The sequence below is a fragment of the Dioscorea cayenensis genome, chromosome 18 (assembly GCF_009730915.1).
Source record: "Dioscorea cayenensis subsp. rotundata cultivar TDr96_F1 chromosome 18, TDr96_F1_v2_PseudoChromosome.rev07_lg8_w22 25.fasta, whole genome shotgun sequence".
In the NCBI taxonomy this organism is placed as follows: Eukaryota; Viridiplantae; Streptophyta; class Magnoliopsida; order Dioscoreales; family Dioscoreaceae; genus Dioscorea; species Dioscorea cayenensis.
Window position 1 is genome coordinate 22216280 of NC_052488.1, and position 16994 is coordinate 22233273.

Consider the following 16994-nt stretch of genomic DNA (forward strand, 5'->3'; position numbering starts at 1 on the left):
CAATAAGCTAAACATTCCAATTCCTTTACATATAAATATAAACATAAATAAAAAAACAAGTTCACGCTCATCCTTCAACTTCATTCCCAACAAAGGACTATAAATTATTCAGTGTGTCCCACTTCTTCTTATAGAGCATCAGGTACCCTGTCGGACAACTCAATCATAAAGAAAGAAAGAAAGAAAGAAAGAAAGAAAGAGCCCCTTCTTTTGTGATTCACCTTCTTTGATTCCAATCCCCATAACTTCCTTTTTTTCTTTTATTTTTTCTTTTTATTTCCTCTTAAATCATTGTTAACTTATTTATATACAAATTCTAAGATAAATAGAGCTCCCATATCTCCAGCGGTGCCATGTCTCCCTTCTCTCCTTACATGCAGACGTGCACCTCCATGTGAACCAATCTCTCAGCATGGCTTCTCTTCTCTCCTCTCCCTCTTTAAATCAACCTCTCTGAAACATTCTCCACCTTCAAAGAAAGAAAGAAAGAAAGAAAGAAAGAAAGAAAGAAAGAAAGAAGAAGAAGAAGAAGAAGTTTAGTGAAGTAGATCACAACACAAGCTCAAGGTACTTGACTCATTGTTATTGTGATTAGTTTTTTCTTTGTTTTCGATGAAGAGAGTGTTTGGAGATTTTCTGTTCTTTGGATGCTTATCTTCTCATCTTCTCTACCACAAAAAATATAATTTTTTTTTTCATTTTTTTTTTTGATTATTTTGATCTGGGTTGGGAAAATGGTTTGGTTTCTAATGTTCATGTGGGTCTCATCTGTTGACAGAACAACGTCTCTTTCTACTTCAATTGTTTTGTCCGACAAAGGGTATTACCGTAATTTTGTTGCTTCTTAGGACTGTTTGGTTAGATCTTTGTTGATAAGAGGTTAGATTTATCTATGTTTTACTTGATTGAGTGGTCTCTGAGCTTAGTAGCTACTTTTATGGACTAAAATGCCCCTTCTGTTCTCTTAAAAGTAGTTCAGCTTTCTTTTTCCCCCCCATTTTTTTGGCACTAGGCCTCCCATGCTGCTGTTCTTTTCCTTAACAAGGATATATTTAAATCTTTATATATATATATATATATATTTATTTATTTATATAAATTATAAGTTTTATTCTCAGGATATTGTTATCCAATTAATTAGTAATTCATCACACGATCAAAGTACTTAATTAGTGAATGTTTCTCTATATTTAAATACTAGCTTGAAGGACAAGTTAGTCCTGAGATCTTGAGCTTCGTTTGTTGGAAAGCGTATTAGTACTTAATTAACGAGAGATTAATCACGTGATCAAGCTCTTTAAATCACTTTCTTACTTGTCAACCAAAGTTCTTACGAAAAGTTTTTTTTTATTGTGACGTGCTCGTAATTAATGCATATATATATATACTTTTTAATTTATTGCTCTTCCCAATATATGTTGGGGGTTCTAAATATTTAAATCTGTTAAGAATATATATGTTATAAATGTAAAGATAGTAATAAGAATAGAGAGCCAGAGTATTTACCAAACACCCAAAAACCCTGAAGAATTAGTTTCTTCTTCTTTCTTCTTTTATTTCTCTCTTTTCTTTCTCTTCTCTTTTCTATCTTCAAAGTATACAAAATGAGGGGGTATTTATAGGGTTACAAGAGTTGAATGAACGGCCAGGATCGATTCGATCCGACGGTCCAAAATACCCTGGTTGGTGGAATAGTAACAGTACCGGCGGCTGCTACAGTACCACATGGGCGGCTGCTACAGTGTTGCGGCTGCTACAGTGATATCTAGAAGTTACTATAGTAATGCCGGCTGCTACAGTGAAATTGCTACAGTAGGCATCCATTAAAAATATTTGTTTATAACAAAATCAATCTATTTTATAATTTATCAGTTATAAACCAGCAAAGAACTTGGCTCAAATATTTATATTAATTTAAATTTGATGAGGCGTGATCTAATGAATAGTTTATAGTTTAATTAAATATATTATTATTTATTAAAATTTTAAATTTAGTGAATGCTTTTTTTTTTTTGAGAAAAAAACTAATAAGTGAATGCTCTAGCCTCTACATATGTTTCTTATTTTTTTAAAAATATTTATTAATAATTTAAAATTAATTTTTTTTGGGGGGAAAAAGGTTTAATATATAAATGGAAGAACGGACTCAAAAGCCGACCTCACTGATCCCGTCTCTTCCACGCGATTCACGAGGTTCTCTCGAGGTCTTCAATCCTTCCACCTTCTCCTCCGCCTCCTCCGCCGCGTCCCGGGCCCTCAGCTCCGCTCCGTTCGCCACGTGGAGCTCCCGTCCCGATCCACGTGTCACCTCGTCGGGCCCACCACCGGAAGACGCCGCCACAACATGGATGGCCATCTCCAGGAACACTCCGGCGGCGCCGGCGCCGACGCCGACGTCCTTCTCCGATCCCATCTCGATCTCCAAGAAATCCTTGGGAGAGGGGTCGATGGGAGACGTCGGCGCCGCAGCGCAGCGGGCGGCGGAGTGGGGACTGGTGCTGAAGACGGACGAGGAGACGGGACGGCCGCAGGGTGTGGCGGTGAGGAAGTCTAGGGAAGAAGTTGGGAAGGGCGGCGGGAGGGAGTCGGGAACTTCGTATAGGAGCTCTGAGGACTCCGATGCAGGACCGAAGGAGCGGGGCGCTGGCGGGCTGCCGAGGGTTTCGGAGGAGCTCCGAGATGCTCTCTCGGCTTTCCAGCAGACCTTCGTCGTCTCCGATGCCACCAAGCCCGATCATCCCATCATGTACGCCAGCGCTGGGTTCTTCAAGATGACTGGGTACCTTTCCAAGGAAGTCATCGGTCGGAATTGGTACGCCTTTTTTCCGATTATCGAATGAATTTATCAGGGTTTAGGTTTAGGGTTTAAATCCAAGCAAGATGATGAATTGCTAATTTTGTATTGGGTAATGGATTTTTATTATGCAGCCGGTTCTTGCAAGGATCTGGAACTGATCCGGCTGAAATTTCGAAAATTAGAGAAACACTACAATCTGGAGGGAGCTATTGTGGTCGCATTTTGAATTATAAGAAGGATGGAACACCCTTTTGGAATCTTTTAACTATTGCGCCCATCAAAGATGAGAACGGCGATGTTTTGAAGTACATTGGGTGAGGATGGAACACCCTTGAATTTTTATATTTTATTTTATTTTATTATTTTTTATTCTGTTTGTTGGTATTAATGCATTATCAGTTTTATTAATCTTTGCAGTAATATTGTTTCAATTACTTTTATGTTTATATAATTTGAATCTTGTATTATGGCATTATGTATTCCTTTTGATTTTCAGCATGCAAGTGGAAGTTAGCAAGCACACTGAAGGAACTAAAGAGACGATTGTCCGTCCCAATGGATTACCAGAGTCTTTGATTCGATATGATGGTACTTTTTGTGTTTGTGTGTGTGTGTGTGTCTGTTTTATTAGTTTGACATCTCAAAAGGTTTGGAATTTATATATTTAAAGTAATTTCTGTTTGGTTAGATTCATAGATAAATTTCTCATACCCATAAGTGGCCTACAGATAGGCAAAAGGAAAGGGCCCGAAGCTCACTCTCTGAGCTTGTAATGGCTGTGAAAGATCCCCGTGCATCAGAATCTGGAAATCGCCATTTCATGAGGAAATCAGAAGGCACTGGAGAGGTTTTCAGAGCTGAAGCAGCTGGAAGGAGAAACTCAGAGAATGCCAATACAGCTAGGCGCAATTCACGTAGTGGGATGAGAAGTTCTATGCAGAAGATTAGTGAGGTGCCTGAGGGGGGGAAAAGAAAATCAGGCATTCGATCTTTCATGGGGTAGGCATTAAACATCACCATCGTCACCTTCATATTTCTGATTTTCATTGCGATTATTTTGTCATCTTAGCAATGCTTGTCATCATCGTATTTGTCAATAATCGCTGGTTATCTACTATCATCTTGCGACAGTATTATATAAATTATAAATATATGACCTCGAGAATCTAGCTGCAACCTAATTTTAATCAGCAAATCTTGAAATATGGATTGTACCTGCTCTACTACACAAAATATTACTACCACATCTGCATTTCTCAACTCGTGGTTTATGAACAATAAGTTCTTGAGCTTTTCCCTTTTGTTTGTTTGAAAGGCTCGGTTTTTTTTTTTTGTTAATGTTTATAAACTACCCCGTTGTAAGACCACTGTAAGCTGCTTAATTCTGCCATTGACCCTTCTTTCTGTTGGCATATCCTCAAATATTTTGTCGATAGAGAAGGGAATGAAAAACAACCTGGAAACAAACTGATTTAGGTGAATGTTTGTATTTATTTTATTTTTCCTTTTTGCTCTAGGCTTATTGGATTAGGTCAAGCACATGTGGAGAAACAAGGCATGGATGTTCCTATGGAAGAAGATATCCTGCTGGAAAGTGATGATGATGAGAGACCTGAAAGCTTTGATGATCAAATACGAAGGAAAGAAATGAGAAAGGGTATTGACCTTGCTACAACATTGGAACGTATTGAGAAGAACTTTGTCATCACTGACCCAAGGCTGCCTGATAATCCCATCGTAAGAATAGAAAACTCATCTGATCGATTTATGTTTTTATGTTGATGATAGCTTGTGTTTCAAATGGATAAATTATTATAATGTGATTATTACTATTGCTTTTCGCAATCCCAGATATTTGCATCAGACAGTTTCCTAGAATTGACAGAATACACACGTGAAGAGATATTAGGAAGAAATTGCAGGTATGTCGTTATGAATCTTAATGTTGCAATATTTGCCTAGTATTTGTATTATTGATTGTTTATTGCAGCAAATTTGCATATGCAATCCCCATTCTTAGCCCACTTAGTGTGTTAACAGATTCCTCCAAGGCCCTGAAACTGATCCAGCTACTGTAAGAAAAATAAGAGAGGCTATTGACAACCAGAGGGATGTCACCGTGCAATTAATAAACTATACAAAAAGTGGTATGCTTAGGTTTTTACTTTGGCTACAAATTCTATTTCTAGGAAAAGCTGATACTTTTGCAAAGTCTAATTTTTTTTTTATTTTCAACAAATGTTAATTATTTTAAAATAATGGATAGTTATTTATTATATGAACGGCTTCATTTTAGCTCTACACTTCTATGGAGTGTATTTGTACTCTTGCAATGGCTAAATCCTTTTGTTGTCACTTCCATTGCACTTATAAAATCCTTATCACTTGTATGTTGTTCTTATTTAGTTTTGACTGGTGAAGCCTGCAACTTTGCCTTTATGAGAAGCTAAAATATGCAAGAACCTAAGGCATGCTATAATCTTGATTGAATGAAAGATGTACATGGGGGGCTAAACTCAAACCTTATTACTCTATCTCCCTTTGTATATTTAAGACAGGCTTGTGATTTACCTCTGACAATTGTTAATTTTATGTTCTTCACAAATAAACATGACTTTATTTCATGTTTGATACATTTTGATGTGTTATAATTTCTTTGGTGCAGGGAGAAAGTTCTGGAATCTTTTTCACCTGCAACCTATGCGCGATCAAAAGGTAGTACCATAAAATATTTGATGATATTCTGCATGGCTACCCAGCTTTATTATTGATGTGCTGTTTCACATGTTTTGTCTTTGATCTTTACTGTGCTTTGCAAACAGGGAGAGGTCCAGTACTTTATTGGGGTTCAGTTGGATGGTAGTGAGCATGTTGAGCCACTTCATAACTGTATTCCTGAGGTTACAGCAAAAGAAAGTGCAAAGCTGGTATGTAATCCTTTTCACTCTTCAAATCTTTTTAAAAAGAGTGTTGGAATAGATCAGAAAGCTTCTTTCTTGTCTTTTCAATTGCACAATCATCTCTACATTGATTACAGAATTAATGCATGTGTTTCATCTCTGCAACATGTCTAATAAAGCACATGAATAAATTAGGCAATCGTTCTTGCCCTTTAGTTGACTCTGCTATGCATTCAAAATTTCTATTGAAAAAATTAAATTTTATCTTCGTATTGAATATTTCTGTCTCATATCCATAAGGCCGTTTTTTAATACAATTTCCCAGGATAGCGGTCTTGAATGAAAAATAATGCATGACCTATGCTCTTTAGTCCATGACTCCACCATGCTTGTCAAGTGGCATAATTGCTCAAAACATTAAATATGTTTCAGGTGAAAGAAACTGCAGAAAATGTTGATGAAGCTGTTAGAGAGCTTCCAGATGCTAATTTGGTGAGCTCCTTAAACTGCTTTTTTTTTTAAAAAAAAAAAGAAAAAGAAATACATGCTTCAAATTTTACATCTTATTATGAGACTACTGGATAATTACATGCAGAAACCGGAGGACCTGTGGGCCAACCATTCAAAAGTTGTTCTTCCAAAGCCCCATGGAAAGAATAATGCATCATGGATTGCAATCCAAAAAGTATGTTGCTCTAAAAATTGAATATGTTTAATCAGCCATTATTTCAGAAAGATATTAAACATGTTGGAAAAGAATTTAGGCTCATAGATCCCATTGACTTCAAAATGAATATTCATATCTTTTTATGCCATTGTTGATAATATTTTATGAATTAAACCTGTTACATGTGATGGTGAATTCTGTAGCATTTTTTTCTTCTTCATTTTTTAGTAAAATGTTCTGTAAAGAAGGCTAACTTATTGGTGTAATTATATAAGTTTGCTTGATGAGGTCACTTTGTATTTCAAATTGTTTTTATTTAACGTTTGTTTTTGGGGATTTAATTTGTTCACTGTGTGTAAGGAATATGTCTTAAAAGAACTATCTTGACTGCTTCATTTGGGTAATCTTTGTATATGCTAACTTATATTATCGTTGTATAAACATGTAATCCAAGGCTAGCAAAATGAACATATAAAAGCTTCTTATTGTAGACCATTGATGTACGACCCCCTTTTTTCTTGTCAAATCCTTTCTTATACTTAGGTGTATATGGCGTATACTATATTTAAATGAAGTCTTGTGCCGTAATCTCTGCTTTTAAATGTTATAAGTAATTGATGTTACTGTTTCAGAGTTGATGGTATGGTTGGAATGTAATTGATAAACAAAATTTCGGCATTTTTTTTTTTGGTAGCAGAACAATTAAGTGTTCATCTTTTCTTGTTTGAAACTTTCTTCATTAGTCAATAACCTATTTGATCCTCAGGTTCTTGAGAGTGGAGAGCAGATTGGTCTCAAACATTTTAGACCTGTTAAACCTTTGGGCTCTGGTGACACTGGCAGGTTAGTGAACAGAATTTTCTTTTTGGTCTTCAAAAGTTTCTTCAACATGTATGCTTGCTTTATAGTTCCAAAATACATCAATAGTCAAGGCAGCTTACATATTTGATTATCTTTTCGATGGATATCCATTTGTTCTTTATCATTATGAGTGACCAATTCTTAATATAAACACAAACAAATTTAGCACATGGGATTGCCTGTCAATATTTTCTTTGTTTCTCACATGTTTTGCTCAATATTGTAGTGTCCACTTGGTGGAATTTATGGAGACAGGAGAGTACTTTGCAATGAAAGCTATGGATAAAAATGTGATGCTTAACCGCAACAAGGTATGGATATTAGGTTTTGGCGTCTAATTACTTTGATGTTTGAAGTTTTGCCAGAATTGTTGTTTTATAAGCATTAGCACAACATAAGAATATATGAAGGTTATAACATCTTTTGTGTAAAAATGCACTCAATCTTCTGTGCAATCTTTCTTGTGTTAGATTAATCAAGGATGGAGCTGTTTTAAATGTCTAAAAGTTGGGTTAATAATTTTCACCCTCATCTATATGATGACATTAGATTGAAGAATTGTGTTAATCATCATGCATGTGACTGCACCAAGAGCTTGTCCTATATTTGTTAAGTTGGTGTATGAGTGTCACAGCTTTCACTTTCTGTAAGAAATGGTCAGAAATAATGCTATTATACAGTTTTATACTTTATCCTCATTACCTGTTTCTGTTATCACTTCAGGTGCATAGAGCTTGTGCAGAGAGAGACATTCTTGATGTTCTAGATCATCCATTTCTTCCCACGTTATATGCTTCATTTCAGGTTTGTTATCCCATTGTTAACTTTTATGAAAACCATCTAAGTTGCTAAATCAGTTGCAGATTCCTGAATTAGTTAGTGTGATTTAATTGCTTTTACCTTGCCACACATGGGGCTTCTGATATTGGTCCAGTTGTAAGATTGTCTACATTAAGCTGCAACATATCTCGTCTTTTATGCAAACTTCACTTAAGTGTAAAAAAAACTTATTGGTGGTTTTAGATGTTGTGATATATTACCTACTCCAAGATTCTGAAGTTCTAAAATGCAGTAGTTTAAATGGGCCTCACAGCTACCAAGTTCAACATATGGCTGGTAGTATCAATTCCTTGCTAATTGATCTGAAAGGTTATTTTGGTTTGGAAGTTTGAAGCTTACCTTCCCCTGAGTTCAAATTGATGATGAGTCATAATTTTAGAATTATTTCGATGTTATCTTTGATTGTTGAGCTATTCAATGTCACCTGAACTTCTCTATTTACAGTTTAGAAAAGAAAGGCATTATTTATTCTTCTGATCCTTGTGTTTACCCATCCAATCCATCTGTGTGTTTCTGTCAAAGTCAATTAAAAGCCCACTTTAACTTTTTTTGCAGACAAAGACGCATGTCTGTCTAATTACTGATTACTGCCCTGGAGGAGAGCTCTTTATGCTCCTAGACAGCCAACCTCTGAAGGTCCTCAAGGAAGATGCTGTCAGGTAATGCTTGTTCTTTTACATGAGGGATATAATATTAACCACAAAAATTTTATACATTGTTGATTTTTTTTTTCGCATCTGTATGTTTGCTGTTGCAGTTTTCTTTTAAGAATGCTCTGTTGTCTCTCCCAGTAGACCATACATCCTTTACAGTAATCTGTCTGCTCCAGTTTAACCTAATGGTCCATCTTTACTCAATCAGCATTGTGATGTCTTTTTTGCCTTTTACCATTTCTACCTCTCATTTTTATTTTCATTTGTTGCTTTACGGCTGGATTTAACGTTTTCTCTGATATTTTTCTTTGTGAAAATTGGAATTTTGCCTTCCCTTTCTTAATGACAGGTGAATTTAGGTCTTCAAGTTATATGCTTGATCCTTAATGATAATACTAGGGCAAAATATGTATTTTTTGGTTCTCTAGCTTTGATATGCCCAGGGCCAACCTTTGTTGAAATCTGTTTGTGGACATGGTTCATAGTGTGTTCCTTGGCCAAACATGATTTCATCCTGTATTAAAATAATATCTGATCCACCTTCAAATTTTGCTAATCAATTTTCCAACTCTGTTTAATGAACTTTGTCACTTAACAGAAATTTAATGGAGATGGTATTTTTTAAGAAAAACTACGATACATATGTTGCCAGACCCATCTTTCTTAGTTTTATATAATAACACTTAATTCATTGATGCATGCCAGGTTCTATGCTGCTGAAGTTGTCATTGCACTTGAGTACCTTCACTGCCAAGGTATGGGGCTAGCACTAATATTATGTTGATGTATACACTATTTTCTTTGCTTTGCTATTTGATACTTCTCACGGATTTAACTTCTTACTAGGCTTGTAAGCCTAACTGTACAATTGCAATAATGGTTACTGCACATTTGACCTTAATCATCCAGCTGACGACCATTAACTGCTCTAGTTGTCATATAATGATTTTCTAAATGTACTGACCAATGCTTTCTGCAGGTATAATATACAGAGACCTGAAACCAGAAAATATCTTGCTTCAAAGAGATGGTCATGTATCTCTGACGGATTTTGATTTGTCATGTTTGACATCTTGCAAACCACAGGTTGTTTTAATATCTGTTGTCAGCACACATACATAACTGGCTCTAGAGTTAGCCTTTTCTAGAAAGATGTTAAAATTAGCTCATTAATCAATAAGGTGGTTTACATTTATCATTTTTGAATGTTCTTGCATATGCTTGTTCTAGCTCCTCCTTCCAAACACACAAGATAAGAAAAAGCAGCCCAAAGGAAGAGTGCCTCCAGTTTTCATAGCTGAACCAATCAGGGCATCAAATTCTTTCGTTGGGACTGAAGAGTACATTGCACCTGTATGTGTTCCCTTTGCTAAAGCCAAAAACTTAAATTTTGTCTACTTTCATATATTTCTTGACTCTGGTATGGTTTGTCTACTCACATGCTTATTTGACATTGTAGTTAGCTACATTTCTTTTCTTGTTGACTTTGTTTTTCTTTTCTTACAAAGTGCCATTTCTACTTTTTGAGTAAAAATGACAGATAGAATTAACACCACAATGCAAAAGTTATATGAAACCCAAGGTTTAAAAAAGTCACCCTTCGATGTTTTGCTCTGGATCATATAAATGGCATAATTATTACTAATTTCCAATAGTGACTTATTGGGTTATAGAGGAAGATTGCCACGGAGCCTGTCTTATTTTCAACTTACATGTTGTTACAACTTTTGTATTTAACTGGCAACTCTATAATTGATCAAACTTAGCAAAATAGAATTTACACAAATCCATGTAATTTTATCTGAAACAAACTTCAAATGCATTGCATATAAAGGGTAGCATTATATTTTTGCCCCATTTTAACTACACTGCCATAGTTCAGTTCAAATATAATCAATAAATAGAAGCCTGTTGTGTTGTTATGAATTCTCCTTATTTTATTTTAATTTTTAAAATATTGTCTGGGCCGTATTGCTAGCACGCATGCACTGCCAAATCCTAACTTTCATTTCTTCTAAGTAAATGATTGTGTTAAAATTTTGTGAAAAATATTATAATTCCCAATTAGCTTCTTGTTTTACTGGACCTGGTATAATTTTCCCTTGGTGTTTATATCCATGTCATTCAATTCTCCAAGTAGTTTAACAAACTGCAAAAATTAAATGGTGAAGTAGAGTACATTTGATCTATTTCAGTCTGTTTAATGCTAAGATTTCACAATGCAATGTTTTTATAGTGAATGGTTGTGATCCTTGTGTTAATGTACTATAGCTATCATTTCATTTTCCACAGATATCTGACCTTATAGAATTTCTTGGTTACATTTGTGATGCAATTACAACCGTTGATACTGTTGTATGAAAACAGTATTTCTGTACTATCTAAGCCTTGATAATAATTGCAGGAGATTATAACTGGCGCTGGACACACTAGTGCTGTAGATTGGTGGGCACTTGGTATGTTACTGCTTTCCCCGCAAAAATAAAAATAAAAAATAAAAAATCACCGGCAAAACAAGTGAATATCTTATGTGCTAAAATTTTCGAAGCATTGGATAACTCAAAAGATATCTAAATAAAACATTGCTGATTGAAGCAAAAACTACCATAGTATACCAATAGAAAGTTTTTATGGCACTTCATTGTTTATTACTTAATGCTTAGAAAGGGTACAGAAAACATTGAAAGTTGATAAGTTTTTATATGAGGATTGCATCAATCCCGAGGCCTACAACTTGAGCTTGTAAAAAAAGGGTAGACAGAATATTAATAGTTATAGCCAAAAGCCTTGTAGGATGAATATAGGATGAGAACAAAATAACAGAATATTAAATAAACAAACTGGGATATGATGAGTCTTTCTTGAGCCTGATGTGCGCTGGAAGGCATTTTGTGCGACAAATGTTATTGCAAGCAGCTGGAATCAGTAATCTACTGTTATCATCCTAATGGTTGTCTGAACTAATTTTAGAAAGTAATCTCTTAACTTGTCTCCTAGCATCAGCAGGTAAAGATTAAAGAAGGTTTTGTCCATATGCTTTGTGCAACCAGCTCATGCATCTAAATTTTGAATCATGAGACTTTCCTTCACACTTGTGGTTACTCATATATATGCTAAAATTTCTAGGCATCCTTCTTTATGAGATGCTTTATGGATATACCCCATTCAGGGGCAAGACAAGGCAAAAGACTTTTGCTAACATTCTTCACAAAGATCTCAAATTTCCTGGGAGTAACTCGGTGAGTCCTATCCTACCATCTTGTTATATATTTGTTTTTTAGAATTACTTAATATTTTTGTATGTTCACTGCTATGATTTTTCGTCAAAGCTGAAACCTGTTTTATTATTTATGTTCCCACCATAAAATTTTCCTTGAAAAACAAGCTGTTTGTTGATTTTTGTGTATACCTGTTTATTACTCTGCTTGGAAGGTGGATTGCACAAATTTATATTTTGGTCAATTAACGAAAATTCTCAACAGAAAAGGAATAATCTCATGCATGATGAAATTCCCATTAGATTAAATAATGACAAAGGGGTGTCCTCTTTGTGTAAGATGAGTATCCAGTTAAGTAGACAATGATGTAAATGGTGAGAGAAACAGATGATTTGGATTGCCATTAAGCCAAAAGGAAGTGAACCATCAGAGTTTAAATTATAACTAATTTCCAAACATTAGTGAATCATCTTGAAAGATGGATTCAAAAGTTTTGTTTCTGGTGAATGTGGGTATAAGCATGATCCAAATATATGCACAGTACATTTCAAGTATGATCATGATCGAATTATTGCCATGTATATTGATTGGTGAATTTAATCTTGTGCAACGATTAAACTCTCAATTTCTTAAAATTTTTAAGCCGGAAGGGTGTTTGGGAGTCTACTTAATTACAAATAGGTCCATTTCCATTGAAACTACCTAAAATATCTTGACTCAAAACAAAATAAGTAGAACAGTAATGAATCTCTATTTATCTTTAGATTTTATGCTACCAACGCTGCTTATCTCAATGCTAATGGATTTTAGGCATTATGAGCACATTCTCCATTTTAGCTATATCTATCATCTAGATCTCTAATGTAGCTAAATTACTGACCTTGCATATTACCTTTTGTTTGTGTATTATGAAATCTGATAAAGATTTTCTTCACTTGTTATCTTTGTTTAATGTAGTTTATTGCTTTTTCACCTGTGCAATGCCTATATATATATATATATATATATATATATGATATGCAATGCCTATATTTAAGGCTAGCAGTATCAGTGTTCTATTTGTGCCCTGCAGCCAGTGGCATATACGAACTAATATATGTTATGCTTGTGTAGGTGAGTCTCCATGGTAAGCAGCTGATGTATCGCTTATTACATCGGGATCCTAGAAACAGATTGGGTTCTTCTGAGGGAGCAAATGAAATTAAACGCCATCCATTCTTCCGTGGTATTAATTGGGCTCTTGTACGATGCATGGTCAGATTCTCACTCTCCTTCTTATGCCTAGTTTACTCATCTTTCTCAAGAAAGCCTTTTAGTTACTGTGCTGAGATTGATTGGATAGCATTGACTTAGTCTCCTTTTGATGGTCAGATTCTCACTCTCCTTCTTATGCCTAGTTTACTCATCTTGTACATAGCATTGACTTAGTCATAAGCATGTTGGATTTTATGAATCTATCTACTGGATGTTATTTTATTTATTATTTTTCTTTTGAAAATTTTTGTTTAAGCGCCAACAGATGGCTAGTGGATTGCATTATTCTAAGCTTCTTCTTGAGTAACACTGACTAAAACTGCAGTCATAATAAGAGAATAGTTAATCAAGAGTATGATTTTGTCAGTGTTATCTTTTTCTTTTCCTGATATCCTTCTTGAAAAGATCTTCTTGTAGACGTAAACATGAAAATTATCATAATAATCTTTGTAATTATAATATTATGCAAAAGCTAGTCATGAATACCGTAGAAGTCATCTAATATGACCTTTCCCTTTACCATGTCGACAAAGAATGCAAAGAGCTTTGATGACCTAAAACTTTGAGCAGTTGTGCTTCACTTATTTCTGAGTTCTGGTTCTAATGGATTCATATGCATGCAGGCTCCTCCGAAGCTGGATGTGCCATTATTTGGCGCCGAGACGGGGAAGGAAACAAAATTGGTTGATGCTCAACTTGCTGACCTCCAAGCAAATTTCTGAAAGGTACTTTCAAGTGCATTCTTTTGGATAAGTTATACCCCAGTCAGTTTCCTATCATCCTCAAATCATTTTTGCTTTCTTATTTATGGCAATTGATTACTTTCATGTTCAATTACCACCTTTAACATGTAATATTTCATTCTTTCATTCAGCTTTATGCTCAACTTAGCCGCGCGGCATGCATATTCATTGGTGATTTTTTTTGGCGAGCATTATTATAATTGAAGAAAATAAAGAGGAGCTTCAGATTTTCCTTGTATTCCGGTATCTAGTGTCATCTATACTGTCTCCTGTGCGGTATCATGCCCATCATCCTGGACAACAATTATCATTTTCTTTTATTCTGAATGTAAATCTAGGAACACCAATATTTTGTTTTATGATATCTATATTTGTGCATCTTTTCTTTGAAATCTCTACTCTTTTTTCCGATAATAAATTTCTAAGATAAATATGTAATCAATGTATATGAATAATATAAGATATAGTTAAGTATGACAGGTCTCCATTTTTTTAGTTCTCATCAATCTTACAAAAAGATACATCTTGGGAAGTTTTCAACATTATTTTCCAGTATTCATGCATAACAAAATGAGCTCAAAAATAACACAATCAATGTCACTTAAGTTTTTGTATCTTGAATCACTAAAATTAAACAATAAATTGACTCAGTTCACAAGTATCTACAATACAACCCATCCTACCAAGACATTCCACAAGCACTGTATACACAAAACCATCAGGCTTGATTCCATCAGCTAACATCCTATCATACAACATAACTGCTTCAATTACCTTGCCAGCAACACAGTGCCCACGTATCAATATTCCATAAGCCACAACATCAGGCAACAAACCCCTACCAACAGCACTCTCAAATGCCACTGATGCCTCCTCCATTCTCCCTTCCTTGCAGAGACCATCAATAAGAACACTATAACTAACAATGTTCGGCTCAACACTTTTCCTTAGCATCTCCTCATGGAGTGCGATCGCATTCTCCGTCTTATTTGCTTGAAAATTGCCATCTATCAAACAAGTATATGTCACGATATTTGGCACCGGGCCCTTATCGAGCATTTCATTGAACAACTGCATTGCATCATCCAGTCTCCCTTCTTTACAGAAAGCGTGTATAAGTATTGTGTAAGTAATGGCATTCGGTCGAACATCACCTTTAACCATTCGCTTAAGAAATCCTACGGCTTTGTCTAATCGTCTCATAGAACAGAAGCCGCAAATCATAGTGTTGTAGCTCACAATGTCAGGCTCTATTAGCTCATCGAACAATGCCTGTGCATCTTCGGCATGGCCTTCCTTGAACAAACCATTGATAAGCACATTATATACATAAACATCAGCATCAATTCCATTTCTAATCATCAAATCATAAACCTTCAATCCATAAACCACACTCTTGTGCTTGCACAAGCCATCAATCAAACTGCAGTATGTCACAACATCAGGCACAGAGCTCATCTTCAGCATCCTAAAGAACAACATCACTGATTCAATCACCATTCCTTTCTCAATCATTCCTCTGATAAATACAGTAAAAGTGATCACATCAGGCACAATATCGTTTAATTGCCGAAAAACCTTCAACGCATCTGCTAATCTTTCAGCTCTACACCATCCATTCATCACTTCATTATAGACGACAATGTTCGGCTTTATACTCGACTTGAGAATAAACCGAAAGGCATCACGCATTCTTCCAGCGTCGCAGAGACCTTTAACAAGCACACCAAGAACAACCTCATCAGGGGCACAACCATTGCTCACCATGCACTCATAAACCTCAAACGCATCTACCAACCTCCCAATAATGCAGAAACCTCTGATCAAACTACTATAAACCATAACATTCGGCTTAATCCCTCGTTTCACAATCATCGAAAGCACGCAAAATGCTTCGAGAATTCGATCATTTCGACATAAAAAATCAATCATTATACTGAAAGTGATCAAATTGGGTCTCAAATTCATTTCTAGCATTGCAGTCAATAAAGCAAACACCTTGTGCGCATGACCAACTCTGGCATACCCATCCATGAGTGAACTGAAAAGCACCACGTCCGGCTTGATGCCATTACCCAAAGCCTTGTGAAGCAGAGAATGAGCTTCATCAAGCCTTCCTTTTTTGGAAAATCCATCAACAAGAATGCTGTAAACGATCAGGTCTGGAGTTATGCAGTTGTTTACCATCAATTGATAGAGTTGCAAAGCGTCATTGAGGCGACCATTGGAGCAGCAAGCACGGATCATGGTGCTGTAAGTGGCCACATTGGGTTCTAGGGTTTTGTCACGAATGGCGTCGTAGAACAAAATGAAAGCTTGGCTGATTCGGTTCTCCTTGCAGAGAGTGTTGAGATGCTTATTGAAATAGTAAATCCTCGGATGAGCAGCAAGGTCTGGTGAAAATCCCAGGCGCTTCGGCAATGGTACTGGGAGCGGTGGTCGGCGGTGGCCGGAGGTTTGAGAGGGAGGTGGGAATGGGACGATACCAGGAGGGAGAGAGGAGAGGAGCCGAACGCGGTGGCGGAGGAGCTCTCGAATGGCAGCAGAGGCGGAGATCATGAGAGCGTTTCTTGAGAGAAAGCATGCTGCTTGATAGCGTGTCTGGCTTTCGCCATTGATGCGAGCTTCATGTGCTCGGAAAAATGCGTGAATGAACGATGGATTTTTTCCATATCAAACACTGGAAAAATTAATATTTGCATGTGTATAATTTTTTTTTTTTTTAAATGCTAAGATGAACGTCTAAGCCGTTAAAAAAACAGAGGTTTATACAAATCTTGGATCGGACAGGCACACACGTTAGTGTTGGGATTATCCGTACACAATTTCGCTTTCATAAATACGCGAAGAGGGAACAGTACACATGAGTGTTAGGACCATTCGTACACAATCACAACTCATTTTCACAAATACATCTTTACGGGTGATCGAACTTTCACCATTTATGAAGAAGAGCTCAAACAAATTTCAGGTGCCAATAAACCACTTGGTCATTAATTAGGAGGGATTTTGCAGACGTACCCCCAAAAAATAAATATTTGCATGTGTATTGTTAATGCCG

General features: G+C 36.0%; 2 protein-coding genes across 2 annotated transcripts; one reads left to right on the forward strand and one right to left on the reverse strand.

Annotated features, from left to right (window-relative positions):
• LOC120282571 (phototropin-1A) lies at positions 1-14325 on the forward strand. The gene is made up of 24 exons (XM_039289410.1): positions 1-567; positions 2120-2812; positions 2929-3111; positions 3294-3385; positions 3526-3796; positions 4315-4534; positions 4649-4719; positions 4838-4944; positions 5463-5512; positions 5620-5724; positions 6130-6189; positions 6293-6382; positions 7131-7207; positions 7452-7536; positions 7949-8029; positions 8621-8724; positions 9424-9473; positions 9698-9804; positions 9949-10071; positions 11123-11174; positions 11845-11957; positions 13050-13190; positions 13814-13915; positions 14065-14325. The coding sequence occupies exons 2-23, from the start codon at positions 2133-2135 to the stop codon at positions 13910-13912; spliced, it is 2961 nt and encodes a 986-aa protein (XP_039145344.1). The 5' UTR covers positions 1-567; positions 2120-2132; the 3' UTR covers positions 13913-13915; positions 14065-14325.
• Positions 14326-14428: 103 nt separating this feature from the next.
• On the reverse strand, positions 14429-16597 carry LOC120282572 (putative pentatricopeptide repeat-containing protein At1g31840). Its single transcript, XM_039289411.1, has one exon. It carries the CDS (start codon positions 16490-16492, stop codon positions 14564-14566), a length of 1929 nt encoding a protein of 642 aa, XP_039145345.1. The 5' UTR covers positions 16493-16597; the 3' UTR covers positions 14429-14563.
• Between the last annotated feature and the right edge of the window lie 397 nt (positions 16598-16994).

Excerpts from the sequence above, each read along its gene's own strand:
- LOC120282572 (XM_039289411.1), bottom strand. The coding sequence starts at position 16,492 with ATGATCTCCGCCTCTGCTGCCATTCGAGAGCTCCTCCGCCACCGCGTT.
- LOC120282571 (XM_039289410.1), top strand. The coding sequence starts at position 2,133 with ATGGAAGAACGGACTCAAAAGCCGACCTCACTGATCCCGTCTCTTCCA. Across the intron at positions 3,112-3,293 it reads GATGTTTTGAAGTACATTGG|CATGCAAGTGGAAGTTAGCA; the intron begins GTGAGGATGGAA and ends TTTGATTTTCAG. Across the intron at positions 6,190-6,292 it reads AGCTTCCAGATGCTAATTTG|AAACCGGAGGACCTGTGGGC; the intron begins GTGAGCTCCTTA and ends AATTACATGCAG.